This window comes from Talpa occidentalis, unplaced genomic scaffold (genome assembly GCF_014898055.3).
Source record: "Talpa occidentalis isolate TD23 unplaced genomic scaffold, MPIMG_talOcc4v2.1 talOcc4.16, whole genome shotgun sequence".
Lineage (NCBI taxonomy): Eukaryota > Metazoa > Chordata > Mammalia > Eulipotyphla > Talpidae > Talpa > Talpa occidentalis.
This window is the reverse complement of record NW_023601653.1, coordinates 39128861-39141005: the sequence shown is the minus strand read 5'-3', so window position 1 is coordinate 39141005 and position 12145 is coordinate 39128861. Positions and strand designations below refer to the sequence as shown.

At 42.2% G+C, this 12145-nt stretch overlaps 1 protein-coding gene across 3 annotated transcripts in view; it reads left to right on the top strand.

Annotated features, from left to right (window-relative positions):
- The first annotated feature begins 4588 nt into the window (after positions 1-4588).
- The window catches only part of MSRB3 (methionine sulfoxide reductase B3), a 151457-nt gene continuing 143900 nt past the window's right edge, over positions 4589-12145 (top strand). Inside the window, exon 1 of one of the 3 annotated variants that reach the window (XM_054696255.1) lies at positions 4589-4764. Coding sequence is in view for 1 of the 3 variants with exons in the window: in XM_054696254.1 (XP_054552229.1) it covers positions 4668-4764 (97 nt within the window). In the remaining 2 variants the exon portion in view is untranslated. Of the gene's footprint in view, positions 4765-5376; positions 5411-12145 lie in introns of those variants that run through there. The other 2 variants (XM_054696254.1, XM_037514050.2) reach the window with 2 other exon arrangements.

Here is a 12145-nt window from a genome sequence, read left to right as displayed (position 1 = left end):
CTGTTATTACATTCTGTTTGAGTCATGTCTTGCAATTGTAAGCATATATTTGAGGAACCACGAATGGTGACATTCTCCTGGTTTGCAAGGTTTCAGAAGTACTTTGGAGGTGAGACTGAGTGAAAGAGTAGAATCAAGTCTCCCATCAGAATTTACCTGTACCGGGCCTCCCCTGGTGGCGCAGTGGTTGAGCACTGGGCTGCGAAGCTGCCCGCAGCCTCTGCAGCGCCAGTTCAATCCTTGGCCACTGGCGAGGGTCCCACATGGCGCGCAGACCTCTCTTGCCGCCCACTGCTCCCCTCAGCAGTGTATTTCATCAGTCTGCCTGTTCTGTTCCCCGCTCTGGCTCTGGTGAATTCTCACACCCTCCCGCGCTTCTGACTGTACCCAGTGCTTGTATAAATACATAAATAAAAATCTTTTAAAAATAAAAAATAAAAAAAAGAATTTACCTGTACCACTGAACAAGTTTGTTCTTGCCTCTCCTCTCCCCATTATTCTTTGTGTATGTAGGTGATTTTCCATATACCATTTAATATGATGCAATCTTGTCAAAAGCCAAGCAGCTTTGCTGGCCTAGAGAAGAGGATTTAATTCTCTATAATATTAAAATCTTGTTAAATATTTATTAATTGTAACATTAATAATTCTACAAGCCCAAACTGGTAGAATCAGGCAGCACATCAATCACTGAAATTCATACATACCTCAGATCTCTCCAGAATTAACAAAAGGGATGGCTTCAACTGTATACATTTTTTTTAAAACATGCCATCTAAGATACAGGTGCACCATTTCTATAAAAGAAGGAAAATGCTCGCCTTAATCCAATCTTTTGTCTTTGGGGGTCCCAGTTGATGCCTTGGTAGAGAGTCCTTGTCATTTTAGTGCATTTGGTGACTGGGGGTGAGCGGGGGGTCATGAAAGTGGAAATTCTTTTTCTGTATCTGATAAAATGTCAGGTGTAGCCAGCCAGCACTGACTTTGCATCTTTCATGTGGCTGAGAATAGTTCTTCTCACCCCATTCCCACCCCAGCACATACTGAGGCATGTGGTAAAACTTTCATCAGCATAAAACAGTGTAGGTGACAACATTCACTTCCCAAGATAAAGCAATATTTTTGCATGTTTGGATTGAGTGTAGTTTGAAACACTTTCTTCTGGAGAATATTATATCTTCTTAAGGTGTATTAGCCTTACCCTCCAATTGATCATCACAGCTTTATAACAATTGTGATCAGTGTTCATTGAATTTAGATACTAACTTAGAGTGTTTGCCCTGACTCTTAACTTTTTTTTTTAAAGATTTATTTATTTATTTATACAAGCACTGGGTACAGTCAGAAGCGCGGGAGGGTGAGAGAATTCACCAGAGCCAGAGCGGGGAGCAGAGCAGGCAGAAGGACTGAAGTACACTGCTGAGGGGAGCAGCGGGCGGCTGGAGAGGTCTGCGTGCCATGTGGGACCTGGGCAGCTGGGGATCGAACCTGCGCTACAGAGGCTGTGGGCAGCCTCTGCAGCCCAGCAACTGCTCGCCACCAGGGAGGCCCCTGACTGGTAACTTCTGAATCGGATCTAGTCCTGTTGTGTCCATCCCATTTTCAGTTGTTGGCATCCATCCAAAATGTTCCTTGGGGTATATGGAGTGGGGAGATGTCCCAAAGCTTTGTGTACTGGCAGAATGGGTTTTATTAGAGATCTGAGAACAGTATGTTGGAGAGGTTGCAACTTAGATGCCTATCATACTTACAGACTCCCTTTGAAAGAGACTGTCACAACCCCAGGCCCCTAAAAATGTTAACAATCTGTTTCTTTAGCATGGTGTGGTATGTGAGCCTTCCAAACCACCAGAATTGAAGGACCAAGCAAAGACACTGGGTTCAGAGGTAATAGGCTGCTCAGGGGCTTCTGAGATAGGCTCATGCAAGAAGTTTCCCCAAGAGAAACAATGGTGACAGAATCAGGTTCTCCCCTCTGGGGCATTTGATTATGAGTTAGAGTAAATTGGCAGCTAGTAGTGGGAGCAAAAGTGGAAAGACAGGCATAGAGACAAAGGGCTGTGTTTGTATAGCTTGAATTATCACTGTGTTCTGAAGACATTTTATGAGGATCTGGGGCAGAGGTGTGCTGGGACAGGCTTTGAACAGGTCTCGACTACTGGTTGTGTGTGTCTCTTCCCAACTCTACCTTCAGATACTCAGAGTGGTGGGAGTATATACACTACAGAAGTTGTTTTTTTTTTTTTTTTTAAATTACAATCAAGTCTTCCTTTTCCAGTTTTGTTGGTTAAACAGTTACTAGCACACCTTTGGATTGGAGGAGGCTTGATGTATAAGCACCAGGGTCCTTTGTCTTAAAAACAATGTTTAAGGTGATATGTTAACATGATTGTTATTCAGATTATAATTTTTTAAAAAAGAGAAAACATTGTGAAATATATGACTTAAATATATGTGGTTAAAGTACAAAACTCCTTGGAATGTGGTCAGAGGGTAGTACTTTTCCTGTTCCTGGTAACCCTGAGGCCCACAAAGGATGACCTGCTGAGCCAGTTAAGTCTCTGGTCAAATTTCCACAAGTATTCTTTACTCCTATTACTTGAGGTAACCTGAGTGCACACAAAAGCCCAATGAATACAATTTTTAATACCCCATTTTTAAATCTAAAGAAAATGGGGCAGATTAGTATGGTAAAAAGAGTACACATACACTTAGGAATGAAGTCTGAACTTCAATAGTATTTACCCACTTCTTGTAGCATAACTTTTTTGTCTATGCCTTTATTATCTGTAAAACAGGGATGAAAAACTAAGAAGCTCAGTGACATCTAGCACAGTGTTTGGCACTTACTATGGACTCAGTAACTTTAATTGCCCCCCCTTAATATACTTAATCAAGTCTTTAGAACAGCCTTTAATGTTTCTGTCAATTAACTTGTCACTTATATTAATTTGTAATAACAGTCAACCTCATACTAGTAATAATTCTTTATAATTTTATGTTTTTGTACTCAACAAAAACATTTTAAATATAGCTGTAATTACTATAATTCTTTTGAAACCAACTTCTTTACACTTAGGGATCTCCTACATGTCAGACTGTGCTTATTTTATTTTTGTTTTTAAACAAGTGTTCCAACTATGGGCAAAGAACTATGCTAGGTGTTGTGGGGGAAGTAAGGAAAAACAGATGCTTATGTAACACAAAGTTAAAAATATAAAAAAGAGGGAAGGGAGAAGAGTCTCCAGAGAATCCCAACTACTCAGCTTCTGAGTACCTAATTGAATAGCAATGTTATGTGTCTTTTAAATCCTTCATTTACTGCTTACTCCCCATTAGTTAAGTTAGGTCATCTGCCTTTAGCTCCATTATCACTACCAATACATAGAGAGTGAAATCTCCCCGTATACCAGATGAAATTCTTGGTATGCTGTGTTGTTCAGTACTAGATGATTTAAGGGGAGCTACTTGCAAATGGACTGGTTTTTGGCTTATAGGCCTTAATACTTTGCCAGAATTGAATTTGTTTTGAAATCAACTTTCTGATTTTCAGATATAGCATTTTCAAACAAACAGTGTGTTGTACAAATTACCGTCACTTCAGTTCATATTAGAATAATCGACACTCTAAATCTGTTTGACATTTACCCCTATGTATTTTGCATCCATTAATCATTCCTGTAGCATCTTAAAATGTTCACAAGCATTAGCCTAACATCCTACATTTCCAAGGACTGTCCCATCAGTGTGAGGAAAAAAAAAAAAATTACAGTAATTAAGGCACACTTATGTTGTCTTAAAAAGCTAAGGGCCACTGCCCTTTACAAATATAAACTAGTATAAAGGGGATGAAGAGAGGTTGGAGGTGGAAGGAAAGACTAGTTTAAACAGCATTTGGCTAACGTGAAAACTATCGTCCCTCAGCTTGCCCCAACTCCATTTATGGTGTTCTGATATAAATTTAGGAAGATCTGCCTGCAAGTTTGGCTTAAAAAACCCCACACCTGCCAACACACACACACCTGGTGTAGAATGCGCACTCACCTGAAGCGCAGGAGGGTGGCTTTATGGATTACAACGCCTGTTTCTTGCGCAAGGGGAGACTCTCCAGAGCGCGTCCACCTGAATGGGCGCCCTCCAGCCTCGCTCTCCCACATTGAGGGAAAATACCCGCCAGACCTCTCCATCCCCTTGCCAAAGAGTTCAACTTATTAGGGGAAGCGCAAGCAAGAGTATTCAAAATCCCTCATAAATCCTCCCACGGTCCCTGGCTCGCTGTCCAGGCCCGAGGTGGTCTCTCTTCCACCCTCAGGGGGTCTTAGGTGGGACCTGTGGCTGGGATGCTTGGCCCACCCAGCTCTCGGGCCCCGGGATGCCCTCGGGCAAGAGGGCGCCGGTCCCCCGTGGCTGTCGGCGGTCGGCGGCCCCCGGGCAGCCGCGGAGGAGGATCCCGAAGAGGAGGAGGGGGGAGTTGGCGGCCGCCAGGCCCGGGCAGCGCGCCCCGTCCGCGGCCAGCGCTCCGCCGTCCTCCCTCGCGCGGCTCCTATGCTCATATTTGGACTCGGCTGCCCGTGCCCAGGAATTTCCCGTCATGCCTCCCGCCGCCCCGTCCGTCGCCCGGAGCGCGCAGGGAGGGAGCAGCTCGGACAGCGGCTCCCGGCCCTTCCATGCGCCCGCGGCGGACCCTCGCGCGCCTGCTCCCGCTCTGCCTGTGCCTCTGCCTGTGCCTGGCCGCCGGCGCGGCGCGGGGAGCCCCGCAGCGCGGTAAGTTTGGGCTCCCTCCCCGCAGCGCCTCACCCCTCCCTTCCCGACGCTGCCAAGTTGGGGTGTGACCTCACCCCGGGTTCCCTCCGAGCGCGCCGAGCCCCCTTCCGCCTCCTGCGCGGACACCCCCTTTCCAGAGTCCGGGGGGGGCGCGCGACCCCGCCCCGCGCGGGGCGCCGCCGGGAGGAGGAGGGAGGAGGTCAAGGCTGGCTTCGCCCCCGCCGACGGGCGGCGCCTGGCTGCTCGCCTGACACCCTACCCCGTCCCCGGAGCGAACCTGAGCCCGCGGGAGGCTCTCGCCGGGCGCGGGCCCCAAGGGAGGGGCCTGGCGGGGTGGCCCGCGGGGCGCAGGGAGGGGGACCCCGCTCCGGGCGCCGCAGGGCCGGGACGCCTCGCGCTGCGCAGGTCGGCCCCGCCGAGGTGGCCGCTCGGATAACGGGCCCCGGCGCGTGGGAAGCGCCCGCCAGGCCCGCACCTCCCGCTGCGCATCCCGGGCTGGGGCGCGGGGCGGCTCGGGCGGCGCCGGCGGCCGCGGGGGCGGCTTGGAGGGGCGCGCCCAGGGCGCACCCGCCGCGGCTCCGGCCGGCCCCGCTGGCATTTAAGAGGCCAAACCCCAGCAAGACCCCGAGGGGCGCGGGCTCGCCAGGTACCGGTTTTATGTTGTTATTACGCGGAAAAAAGCATCCAAGTGTGTTTTTTAAGTTTTGCATTGCACGATTTCACTTCAAACTGTGGCAGCGAAAGGTGGCATTTCGGCCTTATTTGGTTGAGGACTAGAAGCTATCAAGGGAGGTAATTCTAAAGTGGTATCAGGATGATGTTTAAATGATGTTTGTAGACAGTTTTCTTTCATTCGTGTGGAAAAGAGTGAGGAATTTTTTTTTTTAACGTGAGGTTATTTCATTTTGTTTCTTTTTCTTTTTTTTTAATTTTATTTTATATATATTTTTACATTTTTCATTTTTGCAAATGTATGCACCCTCATCTTGGTCATAGTCCCCATAAGTTTCCCACCCCTCCCCCCAAGGTTATTTTAAAAAGTATTATGAAAGTAGAGTTTAAGGTAAGTGTGAAATTGCATAAACTTTTATAGTTGTGATTAGTCCCTAACTATATAGCTTCTTGGTTGATGTCATGGGGAATAGGCCATGGAAAATGATAATTTCTAACAATTGAGATTTTGGGGGAAATTTTAGTTTACTTTTGTTTTTGCCACGAATAGACTAAACTGTCAAGAGATGGCTCATAACTGGGATTTATGAATTAGTTGAAAGCTAACTGTTAAGTAGAGATTATACTTAGCATCTCTGGTCTGTCCTTCATATAGCCATTTACGGCATTGATGGCAAATAGGTTTTAAAAGATAGTTCTGTCTGTTAAGATATTTTCAGTATTCAGGTAACTTAATATTTCAGTATTCAGTATTCAAATCAGATTAAAAAGATTTTTACAATGTGTAACTTTATTAAATGTACAGCTTATAAATATTAATTATATCAATTTGATGTTTCTGATTAGTACTATTTTTCAAAAAGACCTACTTTTTATGGATTCATATTTTAGGAGTAACTTTATTAGCACTTCTTGGGAAACACAGCGCATTCTGAGTTCACATTTTATCAGTGATCTTCGTGAGTTATCTATAAAATTTGGGGTTAAGCAGCCTTTGAAGACCAAAATCCACCATATTGTGATCCTTTGCCACCTATTTTGAACACCACTTTTATACTTGGTCCATTTAAATATCTATTCTTGAAATTTTGGTACCAGCTAACATCCAAGGTCTAATTTCTGGTGGCTTTAATTAAGACCCTATGCGAATGTCTGGACTGTTTTTTAATATTAAAATAAGTAGCTTTCTGCCATTTAGAATTTTGTCACTGTGCCTAAACTACCTGTCTGCCAAGGTTGCAACCATGCAACATTGTTTAGATTGAATCAACACATGTTTTTTGGTTTATAAATGTGCTTCTTCATATATTTTAACTAAGATATTAACTCATAGGTCCCAAATCTTTACTTTCTTGCTAACCTCAAGTAACACGAATATCCAAAAAATATCCCATTAGTACTGTTGGTAGATTTTTCTAATGCTTTTATCATTTTTAATTAAAATTAAAATTTCAGCCTTTAAAGAATCTTTAGAAAGTGCTTTTTGGTTTTATCATAATCTGGTTCTACTCCTTTTGATTATGTTCTTACTGGTGTTACTTATAGTTAGGGATTTGTTTGAAAATTTGGCTCAGATGTTTGCCTCCTTCTCTGTAAAATGATGAAGTTGGACATAGTCTCCATGTCCCTTCTAATTCCAGAATGCTATATTGTTTTTGTTTATAGAATCCTGCAGAGCCGCCTACTACATTGGTTCAAACATGAGATTGTCAACTCTGACTTGCTATACATGTTAAACTGGTCTATTGCAGTCAGTTCTCAAGGGTGCGGATCCAGCTTTGGGGAGCCTAGGTCTGCCTTAGGAGAGTCTTGATACCTGACAAGTGCATATAGACACGTAAACCTGGACAGAGTTCCATGATTTTAAGTTTCTGTAACTTTCTTCTCATTCAATAGCAGAAAGTGTTGGCTGTGTCATAGGGAAAATGCCTAATTGGTCTTTGGGGATAAGTTAAGCTCAGGTCCTAAGTTAGATTAGTATTCAGTTTTGGAATTTGGATCCAGATGAGGGATCCCATTGGAGAGCATCCAACACTTTCTGTTATTGGGAGGCCTATAGCTAGTTACTTGGGAGCATTCCATACAAAATGCCCATACTGTGTTATATTTTATTTTGGTCATACCTCAGAGGAGAATGAATTGGACCTACCTACCTTATTCAGAATTAAATTAGCTTTGAATAGGAGCGTAGGGTAATCTGCTTTTCAGTTTGCCAGTTAGCATATGACTGCTGTACAGATAGATATCTTGAGGTTTTATCTTGAATATTCCTGTTTTCTCCTTATTGGGCATAATAGATTTTCATTTTAAAATGCTCAGCATGATCCCGGATTTCTGCTTATATATTTGTTTCTATAGGTGTCAAAATCATATGGCTTTTAAAGAAATACAAATAGAGAGAGAAGAAAGTCTAGAAAAGGTAGACTTGTAATAAGTCAACCATTTGCCATTATGGAGGATTTTGGTTATTGCCTCTTTAACAGAAATGAACTTGAACTAGTAGTTTTCGGAAAAAGAAAAGAAGAAAGGAATTTGATGGAAGCCAAATGCAGACAAAAGTTATTAGGCGTCAGGGATTGGAAAACCTGAAGCTTTCCCTTTGCCTTTCTTTGCTTCATTGTTCTCTCTGCTTACCTTTTCTCCCCCTGCTTTCCTGTGCATCATTGAATGTGACTGTTCAGTAGCTCCTTAGCATTTAAATGTCTCTTGGTACCAAGCATAGGGAGAGACTAAATCATTAAGCCTTGATCTTAAATTCTTGAGAGGAGGAACCTGATAGAAACAGTTTGGATCATGTGGTTCATCTAGATTTCCCCTAAGACTTCTAATACACGAGCTATTTGAGAGATGTAGACTAGACATTGAGATGGTTTGATTTTTGCCTTTTACATTTTGTATTATGGGGTTATTCGTCCTTAACTTATTTAATTTTCTCTTGATTACAATGTGTGTGACACCTTCAGTGGGATCCTAAATGTTAAAAGCACTTTGTTCCTATTGCTGCAGGAATGCTGAAGAGGCGGCCTGTTGAGTAGACTCTGTACAACACCACATTCAGGAATTATAATATAGCTTGGGATCCAACAGAGTTGTGAAAACCCTGTTTAATAACTGTTAATCCATCCTGGTGATGATCACTTGCATATTTTCAGGAATTCATTGACTCAGAATGCTGAGCTCAAATAGCACTTAAGGGCAAATTCATTAAAACTATGTAAGTAATGATTAGAGACATTAAAAATAGTAATATTTTAGGGACCATGAATTCATTTTCTATTTCTCCTATATTGCTATCATTTTCTACCTACCTTTCCTTTAGACTGCTTCTGTTGCCTGATATACTTTTACTCATAACCCACTGAAGTCCTAAAGGCCTCTGTTAGCTGGTATTTTGTGAAGTTTTCTTCATCTCTTAGAACTGTCATTTTCTTGTGCTTCTAAACATTTTGTACCTTGATTGGAGTGTGATTTTACCAGCTTGCATTATAAAGTTCATGTGTGTTTATTTTCACTAGACCATAAGGTCTGTTAGATCCATGAGTAATCTAGAAAAATCCTGATAAGCTGTTAGCATCCATTATCCCAGGTATGATTCCAGTTTTTTTAAAATGTTCCGAAAAGCTTTTATGGCATTCTGCTGCTTCTTTTGACATGGGAGTTCAGTAACAGTACTGTCTTTCCCATCCTTATCTATTTTCTAGATTTTACAGGACTTCCCATGAATGTTCTGATTTCCTGTGTGAGGAAATAGGATGTTTCCTATTTCCAATAGGATGTTTTCCAATAAACTGGTATGGCATGGAGAAGGATAGGATAATAAATGCAGATGGAAGGAAATTGGCTTTGTTGAAAATACATAACCAGATGAGATGGAGATGGCAGAGGTAGGGAAAAAAATTAAACATGTATGAAGGGGAATAGGAGGAAGATTAAGTAAAAAATTACTTTTGGCCTAGAACAGGGAAGACTTTTAATGCTAGGTAGAGAATTTGGACTGGTTTAGTAAACTGCTAGATTGAATTTTGTTGGTCCTGGAAATGTCATAGTCAGAGTTGAATTATATGGTGTATTATCTAGTAATACTGAGGATGAATAGAATTGGGCAAGAAACCATTGGACCAATAATGAAGCTTTATAAGAGTCTTTGTTAGAAAATGAAGACCTGTGCTAGAGTAGTACTGATGGGATTGGAGGAGTGTTGACATAGACAGGGCAGAAATAATCAGTTGGATGTGGAGAATGAGAGGGATGTAAGATGTTAAGCCAGGCGATTAAGAAAATGTGACTCAGAGCAGGTTTGTGGTGAGGTTAAAAAGTAAGTTTTGTTTTAGATCCGTTGTGTTTGAGGTGCTTGGTGGGATATTCACATGGGGGTGTGCAGTAGAATCAGAAATACAAGGCTGTGACTGGGAGATGAAATGTGCATTTGTAAGGAAGGTTAAAAATCAAGGGGAGATAAAACATTTGTTGCCTGAAGTAAGAGGGAAGGCACAGGATAAGATCTTAAAGAAGATATAGTATGATCTGACTTGAAAGATACCCAATCAGTATGCACAGTCCTCTCCCTCTTTTAGGAGACACCATGTTTACTCGCTTCACCAACAATGCATAGGAAACATTGAACCAAGGATACTGTGCCAGAATGACCTACCTACACTGCAAAATTGTTGGTACTTCCTTGCTTAACCTCTTGTTTAACCTCTTTTTTTTTTTTTTTTTTAAAGATTTATTTATTTATTTATACCAGCACTGGGTACAGTCAGAAGTGCGAGAGGGTGAGAGAATTCACCAGAGCCAGAGCAGGGAGCAGAGCAGGCAGAAGGACCGAAGTACACTGCTGAGGGGAGCAGCGGGTGGCAGGAGAGGTCTGCGCGCCATGTGGGACCCTCCTCCCGTGGCTGGGGAGCAGCTGGGCGCCATGTGGGACCCTCCTCCGGTGGCTGGGGAGCAGCTGGGGATCAAACTAGCGCTGTAGAGGCTGGGGAGGCTGCGGGCAGCTTCGCAACCCAGGGCTCAACCGCTGTGCCACCAGGGAGGCCCTTGTTTAACCTCTTTCAATGACTTCTTATCTTTTTAAGATAAGGGTCTAAATCTTTAAATAACTTCATCATCACCAAGTCTTACTTCCCTCTGTGCCTCTGTGCCTCTGTGTGCTGGGCTTACAAGTTTTTCAGTTGGCCTTGAGCATACATTCTGTTCTGTTTCCTCCCTGTTCTTCCCTTCACGTTTTTTTGAGAATGTGAAGCAGATGTAGTTCCTACCAGATGGAGAACGCTGGTGGTTTTTTTTTTTTTTTTGTCCCTGCAGACACTTTTTTAATTGCCATGGTCAGGTTCTTATCCATAAAATATTAATAATTGTCCACAATTTCATACTCTGTAATTAAAAAAAATATTATAAATTGCATTCCTTCCTCCTTCTTACAGAATACCTTTCCTCCCTTATCTCTTCAAGGGTCAACTGCTAACCTCCCATACACTTGAGATGACCACCCTGGTTATTCTGTTCTGATCTCTGACACTTGGCCGGGTAACCAATAGCAGCACAGTTACTTGGCATTTGTATGACTGATTTACCCTGTTGTGTGCTGAGTTGGAAACCTCAGCACAATTTCTTGATACTGGGAAAGTGAGGAAAGGAAAAAGGGAATTAATTTCACTAAGAGGGCTTTATTTACACAGACCATGGAGGTTTGTGGAACATGAGGGCCATTATGGGTGAAATGGAGAAAGAATGCTGGTGTAGGAAATATGTTGTCAGGGCTTGGCTTCCTGACCAGAAATATCCTGATTCTGAGTTTCTAAAATTAGTAATATTCATAACATTTGTCTAAAGTGACATGTTCAGTAAACGGTTTTAAGAGCAGTTTCAATTCATTTTTAAAAAGGAGACCCCCCCCCATATGCTAGTAGTTGTGCTTTTAGTAGTTGTTGACTGAGAACATGCATTACAGCAAACTACCACTATAAAAATTTGAAGTGAGTTTTTTAAAATATAAAAACATTCCCATATGTTTGGAAAGTATACATATGTAGAAATTATGACTTACAGATCTTATAGACAACACTGATTTTCTTGCTTTGTGGATACTCTCAGGGAGGTTCTAGTCTCAGCTTTCAGTGGCTCATTATCATCTCACTTTAGACTGTGGAGGAAGCTTTTGTTGGAACATTTGAGCCAAAGCTGAAATTTTGGCATGGCAGGGAAACAACTTAGTGTCCTTTTACATAGCAATTGCCTGTTCTATGCCAGACCGTATACATTATGCTAAGCAAGACTGGACTATTAAACAATTTCAGGGATTAGTGTATGAATACTTAAAAATTTTTTTTTTCAAATATATAAGCATTATTCTTAGGCTATAGTGCTGTTTTGAAATGAAAATTAGTAGATGATTTGCATACAAGTACCCTACCCACCTAGAGCAGTACCTATTATGGCCATGACAATTGTCTCTATAAGTTATACAACAAATCTTCATGGTTTCTTAGTTCACTCATGTTATTTAAAGACACACACACACACACACACACACACACACACACACACAATCAACCAATCCTTCAGTACAAAGGTAAAACTTATGGCAACATTGAAAATAAACTTGTGCTACATGTTAAGTCTTTAAAAATATCAGGGTAGCCCTTGTATAAATTAGCAGATTTTATATTTGTTCTTTCATTTCTCATTTATATTTTTGTTTGGTTGT